Source organism: Podarcis melisellensis (genome assembly GCF_964234715.1).
Source record: "Podarcis melisellensis genome assembly, chromosome: 3".
Lineage (NCBI taxonomy): Eukaryota > Metazoa > Chordata > Lepidosauria > Squamata > Lacertidae > Podarcis > Podarcis melisellensis.
In genome coordinates, this window is record NC_138530.1 from 26952215 (window position 1) to 26977793 (window position 25579).

The following is a 25579-nucleotide window of genomic DNA, read 5'->3' on the forward strand; positions in this document are numbered from 1 at the left end:
CTTAAATTCACAAAATCTTTAGGGCTATGCGTACCCCTGCATCCCCCCCCCGAAAAAACACTGTTTAAATGTGTATTTCCTCACAAAGTGTTTACTAAAATGCATGTTTTTGGCATGCTTAAGCTGCTGAGGACTATGTCTTAACATTCAGAAAAGTGTTAATCAGGTAGATAGCTAAATTCAGATCCTCTCATTAATTGCTAAAGTGTGGATCAGGTAATTTTATATAGAAAATCAAAGAAGTACTAAACTCTTCAAGCAGTCCTAATCCAAACTCTTGTGTTTAGATATTTCACAAATAATTTGCAAAGGTTGCATTTCTTAAGCAACCCTAATCCACGAATAGTTGGTTCTGGAGGGCTCCCAAGGTGGTAGTGAGAAAAGTTTGACATAACCCAGCAACTGGTAGAATGGTTTTGATTGTATGTTTGTTTAAAGGGAGCAGTTTTAGCCCGTTTTAATATGCATTGGGTGACAGTGTCATCATTCTTTTGGACTCACTTTATGATCTGCCCATCTTGAAAAGTTCAGCTTCACCTGAGTTGCAGCCAACATGCTGATTGTCATTCTATAGCACAGTTGTGGGTTATCTAGGGCCCTCCTTATGTTGCTGAACTACAATTCCCATCATCCCTGGTCATTGGCGATGCTTGTTGGGCCTGATGGAAGCTGTGGTTCAGCAACATCTGGAGTGCAAAAGGTTCTCCATATTTTCTATAGAAGGCATAAGCTTTCACTCTTTCTCTTGCTTGGAAGTTTGCCCTCCTCCTGTCATCTTATGTAGTTACTTAATTGCTCTTGAAAATATATTGTGTTGAGCAATGGAGTTCAGTTGCTCATTCATGGTACAATTATAATAACAGTTTTCGCTTCAGTGGGGATTGTTCTCCCATGTGACTGAACACATAAACAGTATTTTAGAACTGAATTTTCTGAAGGATATAAAGATAAACATTATGCAATAGTAGGGTATTAAGATAGCTCTAATGATAGAGTGAGTGTGAAGAAAATTACAGAAATTTATTCACTATAATGTTCTGTTTTCAGACAATAGTTACCTGTTATCTTGTTTCAGGCTAAAATTAAATTCAGCTTCCTATAATTTTTTTAGTCATTTGTGACTATGGGCAGTTGTAGTATAACAAGGAGTTTTTGAAGCAATCCTATGAATGCATGCACATGGGACATTTATATCACAACTAGAAGAAGAGTTTGGATTTGATATCCCGCCTTTCACTCCCTTTCAGGAGTCTCAAAGCGGCTAACATTCTCCTTTCCCTTCCTCCCCCACAACAAACACTCTGTGAGGTGAGTGGGGCTGAGAAACTTCAAAGAAGCGTGACTGGCCCAAGGCTCCACCCAGATGCAGGTGGAGGAGTGGAGACGCGAACCCGGTTCCCCAGATTACGAGTCTACCGCTCTTAACCACTACACCACACTGGCTCTCAACAACTAATTGCTGATGAAAGTTTTCTGTAATCACCAGTAGGATTCTTGCTAAGATTTAACTCAAATAGCATTTGATCTAAAGTGGAACATCCCTAATTGCTATTAATTTGTGGTAGATAACATATATGTAGTACTTTTAATGCTTAATCCATTTACTCAGGAGTTAGGGGTTTACTATCAGTGGAACTATTGTGGCTTCAAATGGTTTTTAGGGTTGTGTACCACATATAATATTTCTGTTCACTTTAATCTTTTCCCATAAGCCCTATTTCTATCATGTCTATAAAATGAGTAATCTGTAGAAAGTTTAAAAAATTGTGTTAATTTCAACAACATAACTATTAAGTAGGTCATTATTATGACCTTTCACTTGGTCACTGGCTAGGATTTGAACCTTAGTATTCTAGTTGTGACAACTTGATAATGTGAAATTTGCAAGGAGGATTTTCTAATGGGGATTTCAATGCCAACATTTTTGGCTGTTTTTATTTAAACTTAAATTATCTCCTCCCTCACCACTATAGCACTATACAGTGGTACTTCAGTTTACAAACTTAATCCGTTCTGGAAGTCCATTCTTAAACCAAAACTGTTCTTAAACTGAGGCACGCTTTCGCTAATGAGGCCTCCCGCTATTTCCAGTTTTGCGGAGTTTGTAAACCAAATTGTTCTTAAACCGGACTGTTCTTAAACTGAGGTACTACTGTAATTCTCCCTTCCCAAGATTTTTTACTATCCTAATTTTGCAACTTCCCAAATGTTTCCATTGCCTAAGTGCTTGTACAGTAGTACCTCAGGTTACAGACTCCGCTAACCCAGAAAAAGTACCTCGGGTTAAGAACTTTGCTTCAGGATGAGAACAGAAATCCTGCGGTGGTGGTGTGGCGGCAGCAGGAGGCCCCATTAGCTAAAGTGGTACCTCAGGTTAAGAACAGTTTCAGGTTAAGAACGGACCTCCAGAAGGAATTAAGTTCTTAACCCGAGGTACCACTGTATTTCCCACAATCTTTAAACACTTCTGTTTGACTCAGTCAATATCCTCCATAGTGGTAAAGGTCCCTATTTACTATAACTTACCCTAACCTTTTCTACATTTAATTAGACTTCTTGTCATCTTTATATCTGTTTATTGGGGGGGCTCCATTACTTGAAAAGTGAAAGTACTTATAAGAAACTTTTTATAGTGTAAGTCTCTGCGTGTAAACAGAGTTTTGTGAGACTTGCTTCTGGATAAGCATGTATAGAACTGCAGCTTTTAAAAGGCACAAAAGAAAACAACTTTCTAAATGGACACCATGGATTCTTACTAGTCAACATTTTTTCTTTGGGATAATCATTCAACTCCAGTACCTTAGGCTGAAATGATTATTCTGGTCTAGGGTCAGATCATCATCATAACACGGAGAGATAAAACGCCTAGTAAACTGACTCCATGAGAAGAACACACACTTCCAACTGGAGAAACCCAGTAGTCAATGGTATAGTTCATACATTAGCTAGGTGGCTTACTTGGCACTTGAAAACCATTCAAGTATGGACTGAATCAATGAAAAGCATTCATTTGTGTCAGAATATTGGTTAATCAGGAAATTTTGTTAACTTTTGAGAAGTCAGCTTCCTCTGAAGTAACTTTTCTAATGATGCAGCAGTGATGTATTATTTGAAAACTGACCCCAGGTTTCAAGAACCTGCTGAATAATTATGGAGTTATTAATTAACTTTGAGTGACCACAATCTTCCTTTCAGAGTATATTATATTTTGGAACCATTATAATCAAGTCTAAAGCCAGTAAGCTATAAATTGCACTACACATTATTTACTTCAGAGTAGGTTATGTTGAAATCCCAGACACTGTTGATTAGAATTAAGTATAATATGTGTTATGTTGAAGATGTGAGGAAGTCAGATCTAGAGCAAGACCATCATAGCCTTTTCAGAAGGTAAGATAGCATACCCTTCAACATTTCTCCAATGAAATTGGGACATCCCATTCCATAATGATAATTTTACTATTTATACCCCACACATCTTACTGGGTTGCCCCAGCCACTCTGGGCAGCTTCCAACATAAATAAAAACAAAATAAAACATTAAACATTTAAAAACTTCCCTATACAGGATTGCCTTCAGATGGTTCAAGGGTCGGTTAACTCCATACCCTCCATTTCTCCAATGAAAATAAGGACATCCTAAGGAGATGTGGGGCATTCCAGGATCAAATCAGAAACTGGGATGGCTTCTCTAAATCAGGGACGTCACTGGAATATAGGAATATAGGGACACTTCGAGGGTCTGAGATATTAGAGTTGAATGATTGTTCAATACAGTTGTACCTCAGAAGTTGAACAGAATCCATTCCAGAAGTCCGTTTGACTTCCGAAACGTTCGACTTCCAAAGTGTGGCTTCTGATTGGCTGCAGAAGCACCATTGCCCTTTCGGCTTCCGAAAGAATGTTAAAAAATTGGAACACTCACTTCCAGTTTTCAATCGTTCGGGAGCCGAAATGTTTGACTCCAAAAGCATTCAGAAGCTGAGGTACGACTGTACAGGAAAAGTTGAATTATGGTATCCATGGTGTTTATTCAAGGAGGTATTTTCTTTTTCAGGCTATTTCTGAGACTTACAAAAGGCTAAAATTTTATACACTTACTTAGAAATAACTCAGTAGGGATAACTTCTGGACAGACATGCATATGACAATAATTATAAAAGATAAATATTTTCACTTTCATTTTTAAAAATGAAAGTAGGTGAGTGTTTCAGGCAGTATTCAGTAGTCTTAAACGCTGGTTTGAGTTTCAAAAAATAGTCAAAGAACTGGGGGAACATGTTCCCACTCAATAAACCCAATTTTTTTCTACACAGTGAAATTATCAGAGACATTTCATAAATTTCTTAGCAGTTGAGCTTTTTTCCTTAGAAAACCCTTCTTGTCTTTCTGTACTTTTCATATAATTTAATATGAATAACTAAATGAATTGTAACATGAATGATTGATTTGTCAGTGAAACACACTCACCTTACTTTGTCAAAATGAATACTTGAAGACCCTTTGGTAGTGCACTCATTCACATCTTCTTGCCACTATCAGGAAGATGAACTTAGTGATGTAATATGATCTATTATGACTTTCTCATTTCATATTTTCATGATTCACACCATTAGCACAGACCTATAGCTTTTAGTTTTGTGTACCACAATAAAAATAATATTTCAGACAGTGTGCAATAAGGGTAACCTTGAATGGTACTTTTACATTCATAATAATACTAACACAATGCTAACACAAAAGTTAAAAATAATTTAAATAGGATAGGATAGAACCCAATTGGTTGAGAAAGAGGGCCTTTTTGGATAACTAGTTCACTATGCATACTTACAGAGAAAGAAAATGTCAACATACATTGAAAATAAATCCACAATTTTGGGTTTTCTGAATCATCCTATAAAGAGATTTTGCTACAAATAGGCAGTTGTTAAGTTATAGGGAATTCAGACATATTTTTCCAAAGTGGTATCTTTGTTGCAAAGAGACCACATTTCCATAGCAGTGAGCCAGCACAACATCTGGGTTCCTCCTGGATCCAACACTGCCTCTGGAGCTTCAGGTAGCCTTGGTGGCCTGGAGTACCTACTTCCAGCTCTGTCTGGTTCTCCAGTTGTGGTCCTTCTTGGAAGAGATGGCTTGGCCACTGTGCTCCATGCTGTGGTTACCTCCATATTGGACTGTTTACAATGCACTCTACATTGGACTGTCCTGAGAGATGATGTGAAAAGGCAAACTGTTATCAAATTCAGCAGCCAGATCACTGGCTGGGGCTCAATTAGAACTCATATAACCCTGTTTGAAATCAGCTACACTGGTTGCCAGTTCATTTCCTGGACCTATTCACAGTGCTCATGTTAGTGTTTAAAGTCCTAAATGTCTCTAGCATCAAATATCTGAAGGTCTGTCTCCAGGCCTACTGACCTTCTTGATCTTCAGAGGGGACTTTCTTGGTAACCCTGCCACCCTCAGAAGTGTGGGGAGTGGTGGTCTAGGAGAAGGCATTCTCTGTGTCAGTCCCTAAATTGTGGTGATCTCTCTCTGCAGATTTCTAGCATATTCATTATACAACATATGTTGAAGACACACATCTTTACCCTGGCCTTTGATAGTTAAGGTATTTTGTTTTGTGGAGCCCACCTCATTTGATGAATTTATACTATTTTGTACCATTTGGAAAGGTTTTACTTATGCTGTGATTTTAATAAGAAAGTAAGATATTGCTGCCTATTGTTGTAACCTGCCCAGGGACCTTATGATGAAGGACATGTAAGCAGTTTTATAAATAAATAGAATAAATATACATAAATGAGACCACTCTCACAAGTCACAATTGTCCCAAGTTTCAGCCTAATTGTACACTTTCACCATCATCTCTATCGTGCAAGCACTACATGGCTGACATTGACAATCAGAGTGGCACCCACATCCAGTGTTCTACCAAAAAGTGTTAATTGGGATGGGATGATAGGAGTTGTAGTCCAAAGTGTATCTGGAGGGCCAGAAGTTCGCCACCCCTGTACTGTATCATTACTTCACTCACACTGTAATTTTAACCGATTCCAACTTTCTTGGCAAAGAAAGAATTAGTGTTCCTCTCCTATTGATAAGTGGGATGCCGGTGGCGCTGTGGGTTAAACCACAGAGCCTAGGACTTGCCAATCAGAAGGTCGGCAGTTCGAATCCCCGTGACAGGGTGAGCTCCCATTGCTCGGTCCCTGCTCCTGCCAACCTAGCAGTTTGAAAGCACATCAAAGTAGATAAATAGGTGCCACTCCAGCGGGAAGGTAAACGGCGTTTCCGTGCGCTGCTCTGGTTCACCAGAAGCGGCTTAGTCATGCTGGCCACTTGACCCGGAAGCTGTACACCGGCTCCTTCATCCAATAAAGCTAGATGAGCACTGCAACCCCAGAGTCGGTCACGACTGGACCTAATGGTCACGGGTCCCTTTACCTTTATATGGAGCTGCTGGTGGAGAGAGAGGATTGCTTTTGTACTTCCCCTACATGCAGTAGACCTTCACTAGGGAAATCTCTTTGGAGTGCACCATATGACTGAATGTCTAGCTCCACTTCCACCTTGCTTCTCAAATACATCCTTATGAAGCAAATTCCATTCTTTATTTTGTAAAATAAGTTGTTTGAAACAAGAGGAAAAACCAGCAAGTAGTAGGCCCCTTGCTTGGAGAAGATGGAGAAATGCTGTTGGGTGGCAGAGAGAAGGCAGAACTGCTTAACATCTATTTGCCTCTCATTTTCACTCAAATTGAAAGCACAGCCTTTTGTTAACAGAATAAACAATGCAAGGAGGAAGCTGCAGCCCAACATAGGAAAAGAGGGGAGTAAGGGAACACCTAGCTACTTCAAATGAATTCAAATCTCCAGGGCCTGATGAGCTGCACCCAAGGGTACTAAAGGAGCTTGTGGATGTAATTTTCTGGGAATTATTGGAGAACAAATGAGATCCTTGCAGACTGGAGACAGGCAAATGTTGTCCCAATTTTCAAAAAGGGGACAAAAGAAGACCTGGACGAGATAACTGAACCGAACAAGTACTCATTAACAGTTCATTGTCATCCTGGAAAAAAAGTGCCAAGTAAGGTGCCACAGGGTTGTGTCCTGGGCCTGTCGTTGTTCAACATAAAGGACTTGGATGAAAGTATTGAGGGGATGCTAATCAAATTTGCAGATGACACCAAACTGGGAGGTGTAGCCAAGGCCAATGAAGACAATTGGGATTCGCGATAACCTTGGCAGATTAGAGAACTGGGCCAAAACTAACAAAATGAATTTTAATTGGGAAAAGTAGTGAGACTGAAAGGAGATATGATAGCCATCTTCAAATACTTAAGGGCTGTCACACGGAGGATTGAGCAAGCTTGTTTTCTCCTGCTCTGGAGGGTAGGACTTGAACCGATGGATTCAAGATACAAGAAAGGAGGTTCCTACTAAACACCAGGAAGAACTTTCTAACAGGAAGAGCTGTTTTACAGTGGAACAGACTCCCATGAGAGGTTGTGGAGTCTCCTTCCTTGGAGGTTTTTAAGCAGAGGTAGGATGGCCACCTGTCACGTATGATCTAGTTGAGATTCCTGCATTGCAGGGAGTTGGACTAGATGACCCTCAGGTTTACTTCCAACTCTACAGTTGGATTCTAGGATTCTTCTCCATTAACAAGCTTTGTCTCTCAACTTTTGCCTCTATAAATATCCAAAACCAGAGATTTAATCAACAATGAGGGACATCTTATTTACTGTCATGCTTTTTGGTGTACACAAAGGATAATATTTTATACTCCAAATACTGCTTGATTTCTAACTAAATTGACCTGTGGCACTTTTATAGTACTTACAAGATCAAAATAGGACACCTGCATGGTTGCAATACGCAACACCCACAGGTGTGAGCTCTTTATGGGCTTATTCAGATGGCTCAAAACTCTGGGCCTCTTCAGTATGTGCCAGCATTTTCTCTCTCTCTCTAAATGTGTGCATAGGTGAACTAGTTTTCTGATAGGTTCAGTTATCAGAAGTTTAGGTCATATGCATTCCTGCAGTGAATGAGTTGTTCATGGAAGTTTTCTTCTTCAGTGGCCTTGTGCTATTAGTTCTACTGCTATTACTGCTATAAGAAAGATGGTGGACAAGCAAGTGGTCAGCCAGTGGGAACAGCCATGCTGGATTTGGTTTCTAAGTAATGGGATTTCACCGATATAAATGGTTAGAAACTGGAATGTGTTGCACGTAACCATAGGCTAAATCATCACTTGTAAAATCAAACAGAAATATGCACAGCTTGAGGAACTGACCTTTTATGTCTGTCTTCATTTTAATGTAGTATTTCCCCAGGGAGACTTATTTTAACATGGTGATCCATCACAGCGTCAAATACATCTGAAGTGAAATGATTTAATGGGTTATCAAATTTTATAGGTTCTTGTGGCTACATACACACACACACACACGCAGTTAGTTATGCGTAGTATAGCCAAAATCGCAAGTGAGGTGACCACTTTCTTATAGGAAAGCCAGTGAGTTGTTTAAAAATGTGTGGTTTGCATTGTAATGCTTGATAATGCAATAATGTGACCTGTAAAGTGCTATTGGTTTAATGGTTTGTTGTGTAATCCTACTGAGAATGTTGCCGTTTCTAGGCGGAGGGATTTATGATATAGTCATGATTTTCCATATAGACACGAAATATATCTGTAAGAAACATCTTTAAGGGTGGACTGTAGGCTATCTGTAGAAAACCAGGTTGAGGAAAGCTGACCTGAGTACTGGAAATGTAACACAAGTAAAATTTACTGAGACTCTTAGATAACAAAGCTATTAGGTAGTCAGGGCCTGCCCTTTAAAATAACTAGGTTGGCTGGGCCTATCTGGTCCCATCCTGAATTCCATCCCTGTGGAGAGCCACAGGTCCCCTATCACTGCATTAAGTATTGTAAAGGTTCCTCAAGAATACACATGTTTCATGTCTCCATACATCCTCTACTTTTCCCATCACATGACAAAATTCCACTTGAGTTTTTGAAAGCCCTACTGTGGTAACAGCCTTGTGAACAAACAGATTAGGTTATGTGGATGCCTTTAAATGAGTCTGTACACATTTGAATTTGTAGAGTGCAAATAAAAACAAACAAATAAACAGCTGACCACATGTTTGCTAGTGCTCAGTTGCTATATATATATATATATATATATATATATGCAGGTTTTGGTGTCCTCGGGTGTCTTCCCGTGTAAAAGTTGGGGTGTCTAGGCGACGTTTCGACGAGGTCTCACTCGTCATCTTCAGGCTGGTGCTTTCGGCTTCTTGTTACTGGAACAGAGCAGGATCTCAGTGTTTGAGTTCCTATAAATACTGTTGAGGGGGTGTGGTGTATAGCCTCCAATGTTCTGGGCAGAGAGGAAGTTCCCAGGCTAGTGTGCCTTTTCTTCTTTTGTTCCTTAATTACTTGAGGGATATCTTGAGTGATTTCTTGAGTGATATCCTGAGTACCACTTAGGTGGGTCATTAGGTGTGGATTAGTTGCTAAAGTCTTTGTGTCTTGACCTCTTGAACTTTGTGAAGAGTTTTTCTGAGAAGATGGCTGTACTGCACTTAGTTGTGCTCTGGCTTGGCTTCGTGTATAGGGGCGAGCTGTGGTTTTGTGGCCTGTGTCAGCCAGATCTGTGTAGGGATTGCAGGGGGGTGCAGCATCCGGAGGTGCCACCATGGTTTGGCTACTGGATGGTGTCTGTAATTTATCTGTGGAGAGGGTCTGGGTTTGGGTCTGGTGTGGTTGATTGGTGATAGCGTTCTGTGTGCCTCTGGATCTGGTGTCAGTTTTTGTGGGGAGGGCTAATTTCCAGATGTCTGGCAAGCGGGATGTGTCGTCACGCTTGTTCATGTTGTGAGGGTGTTTCTCTATCTCGATGGCTTCCATGATTATTCTCTTGTGGTGATGTTCCATGTTAAAGAGCAATTTGGAATCTGCAAAATTAATTTCGTGTCCTGTTTCTTTCATGTGTTGGAAAAGAGAGGAAGTTTTTTCTTCTTTTTTGATGGCATTCTTGTGTTCTGCGATACGTGCATTTATTCGTCTGTTTGTTTGTCCAATGTACGTGGCTGGGCAGACTTTGCAGGGTATTTCATAGACCCCTTGGTTTTCCAACTGGATTTTATCCTTGGGGTTTCTGAGGATATTGGCTATTTTTTGGTTGGTGCAAAAGGCTGTTTTGATATTGTGTTTATGGAGGATTTTGCTAATTTTATCTGTAGTGCCCTTGATATAAGGAAGGAGGGCCATGCCATTGTTTTCTTCTGTGTCTTGGTTTTTGGGGGGTGTTTCTTTTTGGATTAGCTTCGTAACCCTGTTTTGCTGGTATCCATTGGCAATTAACACATTTGAGAGATTCTGTAACTCAGTTGTCAAGTGGTCTTTGTCAGCCAGGCGTTTGGTTCTGGAGATGAGAGTCTTGGCTACGGAGTTTATTTGTGCAGGGTGGTGGTGTGATTGTGCATGTAAGTAGCGGTTGGTGTGTGTTTTTTTCCGGTAGATAGTGTGTCCTAGGGAGCCATCAGGTTTTTTGTAGATTAGGACGTCAAGGAAGGGAAGTTGGTTGTTGGCTTCTATTTCCATAGTGAATTGTCACCAACATCCTCTGCTCCAGCAAACCACCCAGAAGCAATTTACACAAAGAAGAACAGAAAGCACTCACCAACCTGAGGAAAGACAACAACATAATCATTCTCCCAGCAGACAAAGGTAATGCCACTGTTGTGATGAACACATCGGACTACCAAGCAAAACTATCAAACCTACTCCAAGATCCTACCTACCAACCTATAAAAACAGATCCCACCACCTATCTGGAAAAAACCACCAAATCCAAAATAAAAGCCTCTCCTATCAGTGAAGAAATCCAGCTAAGAATCATCCCCAGAGAAAAATCATCCAGATGCCCCAAACTCTACGGCCTCCCCAAGATACACAAAGAAGGAACACCACTCAGACCAATAGTCAGCTCCATAGGCTCACCTCTACAAAATCTCGCTAAATTTCTCGCCAAGCAACTTCAGCCCTATGCAGAATCCATCTCTTCACACGTTCCAAACTCCTTCCAGTTCATAGAAACAATAAAGAAGCAAAACCTACATCCTAATGACCTACTTGTGAGCTTCGATGTTGTATCTCTCTTCACACAAGTGCCCATTAATGAAGCCTTGACAGCCATTCAAAACAAATACAATCCCCCCGAATACATCTTGGACCTGACCAACCACTGCCTAACCAACACGTACTTCATCCACAATGGACAAAGATACAAACAGATAGAAGGAGCACCTATGGGATCACCCCTCTCACCGGTCATCGCAAACCTGTACATGGAACACTTTGAAACCAATGCTTTAGACAAGTCAGAACACAAACCCAAACTTTGGCTCAGATATGTTGACGACACCTTTGTAATTTGGCCACACGGGAAGGAAAAACTGGATAGCTTCCTCACACATCTCAACAGCCTACACCCCAAAATACAATTCACTATGGAAATAGAAGCCAACAACCAACTTTTACACGGGAAGACACCCGAGGACACCAAAACCTGCATATATATATATATATTTGCTTTCGTAGATTTTCACGGGTACAGGAATGCAGGTTTTGGTGTCCTCGGGTGTCTTCCCGTGTAAAAGTTGGGGTGTCTAGGCGACGTTTCGACGAGGTCTCACTCGTCATCTTCAGGCTGGTGCTTTCGGCTTCTTGTTACTGGAACAGAGCAGGATCTCAGTGTTTGAGTTCCTATAAATACTGTTGAGGGGGTGTGGTGTATAGCCTCCAATGTTCTGGGCAGAGAGGAAGTTCCCAGGCTAGTGTGCCTTTTCTTCTTTTGTTCCTTAATTACTTGAGGGATATCTTGAGTGATTTCTTGAGTGATATCCTGAGTACCACTTAGGTGGGTCATTAGGTGTGGATTAGTTGCTAAAGTCTTTGTGTCTTGACCTCTTGAACTTTGTGAAGAGTTTTTCTGAGAAGATGGCTGTACTGCACTTAGTTGTGCTCTGGCTTGGCTTCGTGTATAGGGGCGAGCTGTGGTTTTGTGGCCTGTGTCAGCCAGATCTGTGTAGGGATTGCAGGGGGGTGCAGCATCCGGAGGTGCCACCATGGTTTGGCTACTGGATGGTGTCTGTAATTTATCTGTGGAGAGGGTCTGGGTTTGGGTCTGGTGTGGTTGATTGGTGATGGCGTTCTGTGTGCCTCTGGATCTGGTGTCAGTTTTTGTGGGGAGGGCTAATTTCCAGATGTCTGGCAAGCGGGATGTGTCGTCACGCTTGTTCATGTTGTGAGGGTGTTTCTCTATCTCGATGGCTTCCATGATTATTCTCTTGTGGTGATGTTCCATGTTAAAGAGCAATTTGGAATCTGCAAAATTAATTTCGTGTCCTGTTTCTTTCATGTGTTGGAAAAGAGAGGAAGTTTTTTCTTCTTTTTTGACGGCATTCTTGTGTTCTGCGATACGTGCATTTATTCGTCTGTTTGTTTGTCCAATGTACGTGGCTGGGCAGACTTTGCAGGGTATTTCATAGACCCCTTGGTTTTCCAACTGGATTTTATCCTTGGGGTTTCTGAGGATATTGGCTATTTTTTGGTTGGTGCAAAAGGCTGTTTTGATATTGTGTTTATGGAGGATTTTGCTAATTTTATCTGTAGTGCCCTTGATATAAGGAAGGAGGGCCATGCCATTGTTTTCTTCTGTGTCTTGGTTTTTGGGGGGTGTTTCTTTTTGGATTAGCTTCGTAACCCTGTTTTGCTGGTATCCATTGGCAATTAACACATTTGAGAGATTCTGTAACTCAGTTGTCAAGTGGTCTTTGTCAGCCAGGCGTTTGGTTCTGGAGATGAGAGTCTTGGCTACGGAGTTTATTTGTGCAGGGTGGTGGTGTGATTGTGCATGTAAGTAGCGGTTGGTGTGTGTTTTTTTCCGGTAGATAGTGTGTCCTAGGGAGCCATCAGGTTTTTTGTAGATTAGGACGTCAAGGAAGGGAAGTTGGTTGTTGGCTTCTATTTCCATAGTGAATTGTATTTTGGGGTGTAGGCTGTTGAGATGTGTGAGGAAGCTATCCAGTTTTTCCTTCCCGTGTGGCCAAATTACAAAGGTGTCGTCAACATATCTGAGCCAAAGTTTGGGTTTGTGTTCTGACTTGTCTAAAGCATTGGTTTCAAAGTGTTCCATGTACAGGTTTGCGATGACCGGTGAGAGGGGTGATCCCATAGGTGCTCCTTCTATCTGTTTGTATCTTTGTCCATTGTGGATGAAGTACGTGTTGGTTAGGCAGTGGTTGGTCAGGTCCAAGATGTATTCGGGGGGATTGTATTTGTTTTGAATGGCTGTCAAGGCTTCATTAATGGGCACTTGTGTGAAGAGAGATACAACATCGAAGCTCACAAGTAGGTCATTAGGATGTAGCCGAAAGCACCAGCCTGAAGATGACGAGTGAGACCTCGTCGAAACGTCGCCTAGACACCCCAACTTTTACACGGGAAGACACCCGAGGACACCAAAACCTGCATATATATATATATATATATATATATATATATATATATATATATAATATCTTGTTTTTTCCATTGCCTTGGGCAGTTAATATTGGGACACTATTAACAGTATCCTCAGTGATGATAGCAAAGCATAAGTTTGAAAAATAAAAATTTAAGAATATACCTTTACTTTAGTTCTTATCTCAATCCAGCTTCAGCCAAAGAAGCAGTTGTGTGGTAGCTGCTTTAAATCAATACCCTGCGCAGACGCTTTTCTACTTCTTACAAACCTCCAAAATGAATGGTTCCTCTGTTAACTATACACTCATGGATGTTGTAGAAAAGGAAAGGGTAGAGTGTAATGCAGAAGAGACTGTCTTCTGGGTCATTCCTGCTGTTAAGAGCGAAAGCACTCAGTGCAGTGAAGCAAAGGTACACCTAGGGCATTAGCTAGCATATCCAATCTGGTGCTCCGATCGGTATGCCCACACAATCCCGGGCCCACCACCCTGTCGCATACGGTCCAGATAAGTATCACCAATGTCAGTATTAAGAGGGCAGCATTAGTACCACTGTGCTGGCCAGCATTCCCTGGTTAACTTTTTACATGCATGGGCAGAGTTTTTGATGCTGGTGGCTCTTATAGTAGTGCATGAATGAAAATGTTTTTGTTAGAAAGTGTCAAACATGTGGCTTATTCAAAGGTGGTGAGTGGACTGGATTGACCAGAAATCTAAGCTTCATGTCATGAAATGGTTTTTAAACAAGTTATCATGTTGAAAGTAAAACAATGGGCTCCACTGTGCCTTTGTAAGCCTTGGGCATGTCTGGAGGAGTTTCCTTGTGACTTTGTCCCCCTGGCTTATGCTAGTATTAGTATATAGCCATGCTATGGAACACGTGATCAGAATCCTAAGAACTCCTTGAGCTCTTGGACCCCTTCTTTAGCTATTGCTCCCAACAAACCCATATGCTTCAGCTGGGAGAAAGACCTACGTAGATCCAGTTTAGCTAAATAAAATCCCCAAATGCTTGAGTATGTATAATAATAATAATAATAATAATAATAATAATAATAATAATAATAATTTATTATTTATACCCCGCCCATCTGGCTGAGTTTCCCCACCCACTCTGGGCGGCTCCCAATCAGTGTTAAAAACAGTACAGCATTACATATTAAAAACTTCCCTGAACAGGGCTGCCTTAAGATGTCTTCTGAATGTCAGGTAATTCTTTATCTCTTTGACATCTGATGGGAGGGCGTTCCACAGGGTGGGCGCCACTACCGAGAAGGCCCTCTGTCTGGTTCCCTGTAGCCTCACTTCTCGCAATGAGGGAACCGCCAGAAGGCCCTCGGCGCTGGATCTCAGTGTCCGGGCTGAACGATGGGGGTGGAGACGCTCCTTCAGGTATACAGGACCGAGGCCGTTTAGGGCTTTAAAGGTCAACACCAACACTTTGAATCGTGCTCGGAAACGTACTGGGAGCCAGTGCAGATCTCTCAGAACCGGTGTTATGTGGTCCCGGCGGCCACTCCCAGTCACCAGTCTAGCTGCCGCATTCTGGATTAATTGCAGTTTCCGGGTCACCTTCAAAGGTAGCCCCACGTAGAGCGCGTTGCAGTAGTCCAAGCGTGAGATAACTAGAGCATGCACCACTCTGGCGAGACAGTCCGCGGGGAGGTAGGGTCTTAGCCTGCGTACCAGGTGGAGCTGGTAGACAGCTGCCCTGGACACAGAGTTAACCTGCGCCTCCATGGACAGCTGTGAGTCCAAAATGACTCCCAGGCTGCGCACCTGGTCCTTCAGGGGCACAGTTACCCCATTCAGGACCAGGGAATCCTCCACACCTGCCCGCCTCCTGTCCCCCAAAAACAGTACTTCTGTCTTGTCAGGATTCAACCTCAATCTGTTAGCCGCCATCCAACCTCCAACCGCCTCCAGGCACTCACACAGGACCTTCACCGCCTTCACTGGTTCTGATTTAAAGGAGAGGTAGAGCTGGGTGTCATCTGCATACTGATGAACACCCAGTCCAAACCCCCTGATGATCTCTCCCAGCGGCTTCATATAGATATTAAAAAGCATGGGGGAGAGGACAGAACCCTGAGGCACCCCACAAGTGAGAGCCCAGGGATCTGAACACTCACCCCCCCACCACTTTCTGGACACGGCCCAGGAGGAAGGAGTGGAACCACTGTATGACAGTGCCCCCAGCTCCCAACCCCTCTAGACGGTCCAGAAGAATGTTATGGTCGATGGTGTCAAAGGCCGCTGAGAGATCCAGCAGAACTAGGAAACAGCTCTCACCCTTGTCCCTAGCCCGCCGGAGATCATCAACCAGCGCGACCAAGGCAGTTTCAGTCCCATGGTGAGGCCTGAATCCCGATTGGAAGGGATCCAAATGGTCCGTTTCCTCCAGGCGTGCTTGGAGTTGTTCAGCAACCACCCGCTCAATCACCTTGCCCAAGAATGGCAGATTTGAGACTGGGAGATAGTTGGCCAAATTGGCCGGGTCTAAAGATGTTTTTTTAAGAAGTGGTTTAATGACCGCCTCTTTCAGTGGGTCTGGGAAGGCTCCCTCACAGAGGGAAGCATTCACCACCCCGCAAAGCCCATCACCCAGCCCTTCCCGGCTCGCTTTTATCAGCCAGGATGGGCAAGGATCAAGGAGACAGGTGGTCGGTTTCACTCGTCCAAGCAGCCTGTCCACATCCTCGGAGGTAACAGATTGGAATTGATCCCATATAACAGGACCAGACAGAGCTCTAGCACTCTCCCGCCCTGGCCCTGCTCCCATGGTGGAGTCTACCTCCTTCTGAATCTGAGCGATTTTATCTGCAAAAAACTTTGCAAAAGCATTGCAGGAGATCTTGGGGTCCCTACCAGGCCCCGGTGGTACAGGTGGTTCCGATAAACTGCGAACCACCTGAAAAAGTCTCCTGCTGCTGTTTTCTGCAGATGCAATGGAGGCGGCGAAGAAGGCCCTCTTCGCCGTCGCCATTGCCACTTGGTAGGCTCGACGTTGAGCTCTAACCCGTGTCCGGTCTGATTCAGAATGAGTTTTCCGCCACCGGCGCTCTAGCCGTCTCAACGATTGTTTCATCACCCTCAGCTCCGGGGAAAACCACGGGGCTTATGTGGGCTTATGACTAAGGTTGCCATATTTTTACACCTGAAAACCTGAACATGTCAGGAATTTTCCTGACAAATGGCAAACCTAGTTATGACGTATCTATTTAAGCATATTGGGATTTTGCTGTTGTCAATCACTTCAGTGGCCCTTCTTGGTGCTGAAAGGTGGTATAAAATGCTTTCATAACTACAAATAGATATCTCCGCCTGCCAGAATTATGAATGAACTGAATTGTTGTACAAATTGGTTTTTGGAATTGCTACCCGTGCTGTTCATTATTATATGACTGTGATACATCAATAACTCCATAGCAGAGAAGGGCATACACTTGTTCTCTGCTACTCCAGAGGGCAGGACTAGATCTAATGGACTTTACTTAGAGGAATTTAGATTTATGAGCATATAAACCTACCTTCTACTTAGTTGGATCTTTAATGCATCAGGCTCAGTGTTCATCTCAGTAGCTCTCTAGGCTTCCGGACAGGTGGCCTTTCCCAGTCCTACCTAGAGACGATGGGCATTGAACTTGTGGCTTCTGCATGCAGAGCAAATAATCTACCACTGAGCTATGGCCCTTTCAGTCTAACATTCAGTGGAAACCTCTTCACCAGGAATGCCTGCTGCGGTGGGGCAGTGCCACAGAAACACCCTCCAGACACTGACATTGCTGTAGCTTATTTCGTTGGAGCTGGGACTGGGTGGCAGTGAGGCCAGGGCTGATGGAGCCATTCCATACTTCTGTTGGTGCATTCATACAGCGCTGACCTCACTGCTGCACAGCCAGGTAAGCTATGGATTGGTGTTGGGAGGGCAGCTCCCCGGCATTGCCCCCACTACACCGGCTGCTCCTGCTCTGTTGGGGATGCTTGAGTGTTGGCTTTCCTGCATCAAGCAGGGGGTTGGACTACATGGCCTAAAAGAGAATGGATAATAATTGAAATGGGATAAGGAGCTGGGGCAAGCTTTTCAAGTGTTTATAATCTGCTCAGGTTTCTGGACCGTAAGTGTATGGGATATTGGGTTGGGAATAGCATCCTTTAATTATTTAGCTAGGAAAAGCTTTCTTTTATTTTTTTTTGTTTCCATATATTCATATCTAGTATCTGTTTGATATTGTTATTTAGAGGACTGATTTATTGTATTTGATTGTAATTTGATTGTATTGATATACTATTTATCACTTTGGGGGCCTTTGGGTTAAGAAGTTGTGTGCGTGCATGCCATAGCTGTCAACTTTAAGATTTGAAAATAAGGGACCAGCAGCCTCGAAAATAAGGGACCAGCAGCCTCACCTGTCCCAGGGACAGTCTACGGGATATCTAACAATCCGGGGAAGCAGCGGGAAGCAGCGGGAAACGGTGCTGGAATAAAGGAATTTCCTGCAAAAAAAAAAAAAAAAAAGGAAGGTTGACAGGTATGGTGCATGCACAGAGAATTCACACACACACACACACACACACACACACACACAATATAGAATCATGGAGTTTATGCTTTTTGTCTACCCCATGAGCTATTCTGGAAGCTCAACTACTCACAGGAAAGGGTATATTAGTGTCCCAATCCAAGGTTGGTGCAAATATGTACCAGAAATAATATTGTAGTTTGTATGCAAGTGAATAAATCCTATTTGTGGTGCTACAACTGAACATGGTGCATAGGGATGTGATGCTAAGTATGTAGACATAGAAAGGCTTCCTTTTTAACATGGTGCTGGGTAGGCAAGAATTACTCACCCATGCCTAAAATTGTATTTTAAGCTGGGCCCTCAACTTTTATATGTGCAGTGGTAGCACACTATTAAAGTATCTGGCTGGGCTGCTAATCCCTGGTGTTCTTACAGCACAGACAGAGGCAAGGTGACATGTTTGTATAAGAAGCAAGGCACATGCGATGTTATATGGGGCGGTTCTTCTTGCTCGCTTTTCATTACATGTAAATTGGACCTGAGCTTTATTGAAATGAGTGGTTCTTACATCTGTGTAATGGGAACTTTTAGGCCTGCAGGATTTTACCTAAGTTAATAAAGTTGTTAATAATAAATAAATAAATAATAAAGTTAATAAAGTTAGCACTCTTTTGCAATACAGCTTTTAAAATCAGTTCTCAATGAAGCAATGAAAAGTAAAGTTCTTTCTTTATTATACTTTCCAGCTGCACTGAACATCATCTTTATTTCAAACAAATTGTTTTGAGCATGTATTTTTATTTTATCCAAAATCTTAAGTTTTTAACGTTGACATTAATATTCCAGTATTTTCTCCAGAAATGTACAGGACAGCCTTATCCATAAAGCAATTTACTTCAGTGCAAGTTAGACAGCTCTCAAGAGTTGTTTTAATCATGAGTAATGAAGCAAGCAAGTGCATAAATGCAATTTAGTGTGTAGGACCTCATTGATTTTATTGGCTGTTTCAACATTGAAACCTGTGGTTTCAGAGTTTTTATTCACAGAAGCATAACTCAACCAGGTCTTTCAAAAGGTTGACCCCAAATATGTTCCTAGTGTCAAAATCCCAGATATGCATTTTGCTTGCTTGCTTATTTATTTATTTATTTATTTATTTATTTATTTATTTATTTTCAATCCCATCATTCCTCCCAAAGGAGTCTTAGTTGGCAAACAATAAAACAGATAGATGATAGATAGATAGATAGATAGATAGATAGATAGATAGATAGATGATAGATAGATAGATAGATAGATAGATAGATAGATATAGATACATAAATAGATACATAGATAGGTAGGTTTGTGTGTGTGTGACAGAGAGAGAGTGCATTTAAAAGCAATTGAATATGCTAACCGTTAAATAACAAGAAACAGTATATTTTTCTATCAAATCCCTTGGTGAACAGGATTGTTGGATTGTTTGGATTCTACCTGAATAGCCTAAGCCTGTTAGGGCTAGTGCTAACACCTTGCCTTGGACCTGTTAGCTTACTGGCAGCCAATGGGATGCTTTCAGGAATAGTTACACATGGTCACCAACCTGGCAGCCTCATTCTGCACTATGCAGTTTCCTCTTATTGATAAAGAGGATGTTGAAGTCTCCCAAGGCTATTCTCATGAGGTTCTCCTACATATCACCAGAACCGCCTCTGCCTGCTCAGTCCGGGAAGAGGTTGTGCAGTGAGGTGGGCGGTAGACTTGTCTTTGCAATTCAACACTAAGTACAAACACTTACATCCAGCTCCCAGATGGATTGGTTTCTTGGTGAGAATGATGGAATTTATGTGGATGATTGCCAAGCCTCCCCTCTGGTCTTTACTGTTGCTATACTGAGTACCCAGGCAGGCAAAATCAGGAAAGTCACAAAACCCATAGCATGCTCACCTAGGTCTCAGTAATCCACACCAGGCCAGCTTCCTCATCCAGGATAAAATAATGAACAAGAGTTGCTTTCTTGTGGGCTGACTAGGCATTAAGTAACAGCACCATCAGGTGGCAGGGTGGTATCTAAACACCATGACTACTCAAGTCTCTACGTGGGTGGGTGGGTAGGTGTCTGAGCAGGAACAACCGATGTTAAGTGTCTGCCATCTTCTCTCCTATGATGATATCCTCCATTCCATACCTTCCTCTCTGTAAGAACCTGGAAATATCAGAAGTTCTCCCACTTGCCTCCTCTGACCCAGGCATATGTTTTTGTTTTCACCATCTTCCTTGAAGCAACCACTCAGTAGGAGGGGGAGGTTTACCTGGCACCTGTTGACTTTCTAGAGTGTATCACGCTTCTGTTCAAAGTGCCTTTCATTAGCCACAATAATCAAAGCCAGCCATGGCCTTTGGTGTTAGATCAGAGATGGAAGCTTCAGGCAGTTTGGAGTCCCAGGAACGCAAAATGTGACCGATACAGCAAGAGAGGAGGAAACAAAATGCTATGTTGTTAGATCTCCCAGGCTCTAAGTGTATGTTGCATTGTATAATAGCCATTAAATGCCCATGTGATAGTTCTCAGTTAGGATCAAGAGAATTTTCAGGAAACTTGAATTTAGAGGCTTTCCCTGTCCTCTAACATCAGCAGGTAGCCTCTGCATTGAACTGCTAGGGATGCAACAATTAAACTCTTGATTTTGTAGCAATATAAGACATGAAGATTAACCAAGAGTTGCAAAAATGAGTAATATTTTGAATTTAATTATATTTCAATCTTAGGTTAGATGATGCTAAAAGTGAAGCCAGTTGAATAACGCCACCCAAAATTTCTGCCTGTCTCTCTCTTTCTTTCATCAGCTGACATTTGATAAGTTACTTTATCTTCACAAACCATACAAAACACTGTATTCATTCACTGTAAACATTCTTGTTTATGTTTCATAAATATTGACAAATATCTCTTTAAACTTGCAGCAAGTAGTGGCAGCAATAAATGCAGGAGTCAATCCTAAAGGAAACACGTCTAACAGTCATTGGGATTTGGGAAGTTCCTTCTTCTTTGCTGGCACTGTTATTACCACCATAGGTAGGATAAAACTTATTATTCTATTTTGAAGAGTGTATTACCTAAAACAAATTTAGTTTAAAATATATGTTTTCGTTTGGCAGATTTTGTTTGTCTATTTTAATAGTGTTTTTATATTTTAAGTTCAGATATGTTGGCAAAAACAGTTTTCATTAGACATGCACACTTACATTTATAAAATTCAATAAATGATATAAAAACTTTAATAGAAAGTAGGTTTATATGAAAGGTGAAGGTGGCAGTTCATTAGTGCACTGTTTACACCAATTATTTGATTATTCATGTTTTAAAACAAGCTTGTGATTTAAGCTGTTGATTTGGGTCCCTAGAAGTGACATAATTTTAGACAAATGTTGTCTAGAATTAATATACATGTTCAATGTTTTCAACATTCTAAGTAATCAGCCTGTTTGGGAAATGCTTTTTTATTATAAAGCTGTAGCAGGCAAACTCAGATTTAACCATAGTGGGTTGTATTAGGCTTTTAGTAGCGTGCAACAGCTCATAACAAATATTCTTCATAACCTTGTTAATGTTGTGCATCCTTCACTTCAGATGCTCAATGGACAGTAGCACCATGCCAAAGTAGACACAATGATGGCAGGTTCATGTGTTTAAATATGCATTTTGCCCCAGTCACAGAGAAGGAGGGTTGAGGGATGAGGCAGCTCCATATTTGACAGCAAAATGGACACACAGAGGAGGAGTGTAGACTTCCCCCTTTCCCAGTGAAGGAGGCAGAAGTTTGCAATGTTATGAATGACACAAAGAAAGAGAACTGAAAAAAAAGATCACTAGAAATATTATTGAACATTAGCTTCTCCAGGGTAACTGATTGGCAGTTGCTTAAGGGCATGCAACCCTTGGTAGATGCAGGGGTGGCCTGGCCCGTTTTGCCACTTGGGGCAAAATGTGAAAGTGTTGCCCTGTGCATGTGCTGCATGCTATGTGCTACCCACTTCTCTGGTTGCCCCTGCCAAAGCCTCACTTACCCAGTTTCATGTGGCTGCAGCTTCCAGGTTCTGGCAAGGTCTTGCAAGAGCCCTGTGACATTGACCTGCAGGACTCTCACAAGATTTTTCTAGAAACTGGAAGCTGCCACGGCCACTTCTGTTTGCTTCTCTGGTGGTGGTGCGGGTGCCCCTTGGATTCTGGCCTCAGTCTGGGCATATAGTATTGTCTCTATAACAACCTGTTTTAGAGCTGGCTTGCTTAAAGTGTCTTCTGAATGCCCTACAGTCACTAATGGCCTGGTGCACATCAATTGCTTTGAATATGGAACAAACAGCTTTCAGTATTGAATAGGATAATGTGTGTTTAATGGTAGCTCCTCCCAAGGCTTTGCAATAAATTCAAATCCCACACTAGGTGTGACGATTTCCAGCTTTCCTCTGGTCTTTACAATATAAGGTCGTTCAAAGCTACTTCAGGTCCTGAAACTAAAAAGATAGCAAGCAATTATTGGCATTCTGGAAGGTATGCCATGGTTGATGGCAGGTTTGAGCTAGCACTTAACAGACTAAAGTAAATCCTTGTAGATCCACATTTGTGATTAGAGACCTGGTCTATGAGTTCAAACGAAATTTTATTGTAAATAATGTTTCTCTCTCTAGTCTATGTCCCCTGTGGGCACAAGCATTTCTTCTGAGGTCAGAACATTTTCTATCTTGTTATGTAGTTTATTGATTCAGCTGAACAATGGGGAATTGTACTATTAACCCTCTTCCTGCTGGCAGGGTTTTATTGCATTCATATGAAATATGTGCAGAGCTGCAAATTTGAGCTGGGTATCAGTGGTTTGATGTGTGGCCTGTCCTGCTTGCAACTGACCACGCTGTTTGAGGCCCTGAACCTTCTAGGGCTGCATGCGTACAAACCCTATGTGGCAATCCGGACTTGAAGTGCCAGTAGAAGCAAGAACTGTGGTATCCATGAGAATGGGAATGATGCCAATGGGGTGTTCAAGCATGTGCTAGTAGATCATAACATTCCTTTCATTTTCAAATGTTGGAACAATTATATGTATTAGCTCAGAAGTTTGAGCTGATATGTATTAAATTTGAGCTTGTATGTATTAGCATCAAAAGTTTGATGGAGGTAGAGTTAAGGTTTCTTCGTTGTTGTGAGGTGGGCATGGTGATGTATGTGGATTTTTCTTCCAATTAAACATTTCTAGAGCGCTGGCTGCCTAGGTTTCCTGATCTGAAATAAACAAAACCCATGGGAGGAGTTGCCTTTTACTGCTCCAACCTTGCTTCCTCTCCCTTCTTTCTCTTGGTAAGGATCTGTGATGCACCAGATCGGAGGTCAAGTCAGCAGCGGTTCCCCATCATGCCATCTGCTGCTGTTTCTCACCTCTTGGATAATTTTGCATGCAAATTCTCTTTTCATTAATTGATGGAGAATGCTAAGTACACTAGCTATGTTCACATAAACTAGCTTATGTACACTTAGCAAATCTTCTAAATTTTTACTGATGCAAGTTCCTTTGGTGCATCCTTCTCATTGGTGCAAGGAACAAAAGCTACCTTTAAAAATCCTGAAGATCCCAGGCCACAGAGAGGTTATGCTGGCCTCAACTAGAGCCAGGGCTTTCTCGGCCGCGGCTCCAATCTGGTGGAACGCTCTGTCTCAAGAGACTAGGGCCCTGCGGGACCTGACATCTTTCCGCAGGGCCTGCAAGACAGAGCTGTTCCACCAGGCCTTTGGTCAGGGCGCAGCCTGACCCCCTCCTCTGGCAATCTGCACAGAATTTTGCTTAATTGGTTGCCATCAATTTGATTTTAATTTGATTTTAATTAATTTTATAATGAATGTTTTTAGAATGTTGGATTATTTTGATTGTTGTTAGCCGCCCTGAGCCCAGCTTCGGCTGGGGAGGGCGGGATATAAATAAAATTTATTATTATTATTATTATTATTATTATTATTATTATTATTATTTATTAAAAATGCACAAAATGTTGCAACACTATGTTCTCTGGAAGCCAGAATTGGCCTGTTAATGAGAGAAAGAGGAAGAGAGAGCTTACGTTACAGCTTCTGGTTTTGCATATGTTGAGTACCACTTTATTAGGCAAAGTGCCAAGGGAAAGTCTGAATGAACTGTAGTGTTGTGAAATGTTAGGCAAACATTCTACTTGACCATTTTGAACAAGTGAAAATTCTGCCTGATAAAAGAATCCAGGGAAATAGTTTTCAGATCATGAGTACTGTAATAAGACCCAATTAACACATTATTGAACTGGGAGGACACCAGCTGAAAAACTGACCTTGTTTACGATTCAGCCCCAAGTCACTTTGGCAATGCATTTTGTTTGCTTCAACAATTTATATGCTGCTTAACACTGTAGTGCATAACAAGGTTACACATATACGATATAGATAAAATCAGTTAAAATACACATCATCCATGCTCAGGACTTAGAAATGTTAGACGCTTCCAAATAATAATAATAATAATACCTTTATTGTTAATGTACAGCCTGTGTACAATGAAATTAAAAGAGCTATTTGAGCATGGAACAGACTGCCTTGGGTGGAGGTGGTTGGACTTTTCCTTTGCTGGAGGTGTTAAACCTCACAACAATAAAGCAAGCTTGACTTCACATCCAGCGAAGATCTAACAACAGAATCCCATGCAATATATACTCAGATGAAAGTCCTGTTGTGTTCAATGGTGCTTACTCCCAAGAAATAAAGTTTGTGTTCAGCTAACTTCCAGGCAAGTGTGCTTAGGATTGTAGCCTTAATCATGTTGTGTTGTGCTAGACATATGGACCCTCCATTGGAGTCACTGTGTGCTATGTTACATCTTTTTCTGGTTCAAGTGTTTTGTTTGTTGTTGTTTTTGGATTCTCCCCATCCTTATCTTGACCACTGCACATGTGAGATAAGCAAGTATCCATTCCATCCAAACAAGAATTGTGGGGTTTTGGTAGCTAGGGTGGTTAGGGTTAGAGTTATACTGATTTGGGTAACTTTCTTTCCTTTTCTCTCTCTCCCCCTGCCACTCTTCTTGCAGAAACTGACCAAGTATGGAATGAAGTCTTGTCTTGGCTAGAGTAGGTTTGAGGGGGGATACAACAGAGTGGCAGTATAGACAAAATAGTATCTTCAGTTCTGAAGTGTTTTGAAAGCTAGTACATATTTCTCAAGGGAAACAATTGTTTACCAACAAGTAAAGCAGCTGAGTTTGCTCACCCGGTCAACAGGCTACAACCTTCTGCTATATGCAGTGTTTTTTACTTAATTTTTTTAGGGGTACTCTCATTTTCCTACTCATATTGAAATAATGCCCCTCAATGAGGCCAAACTTGGATTCACAAAATGTTTATGGGTATGCGTCCCCCTGCGTCCCCCTAGAAAAAAGCACTAATTGTGTGTGTGTGTGTGTGTGTGTATAGTCACTTTTCCAAGTTGAGGCAATATAACGTCTCAAACATGTT

General features: G+C 41.8%; 1 protein-coding gene across 3 annotated transcripts in view; it reads left to right on the forward strand.

Annotated features, from left to right (window-relative positions):
* KCNK2 (potassium two pore domain channel subfamily K member 2) overlaps window positions 1–25579 on the forward strand; it is a 139021-nt gene that overhangs the window by 41627 nt on the left and 71815 nt on the right. For all 3 annotated transcript variants that reach the window (XM_081904233.1, XM_081904234.1, XM_081904235.1), the window contains exon 3: window positions 21020–21131. In XM_081904233.1, coding sequence (XP_081760359.1) covers window positions 21020–21131 — 112 coding nt within the window. The remainder of the gene's footprint in view (window positions 1–21019; window positions 21132–25579) is intronic.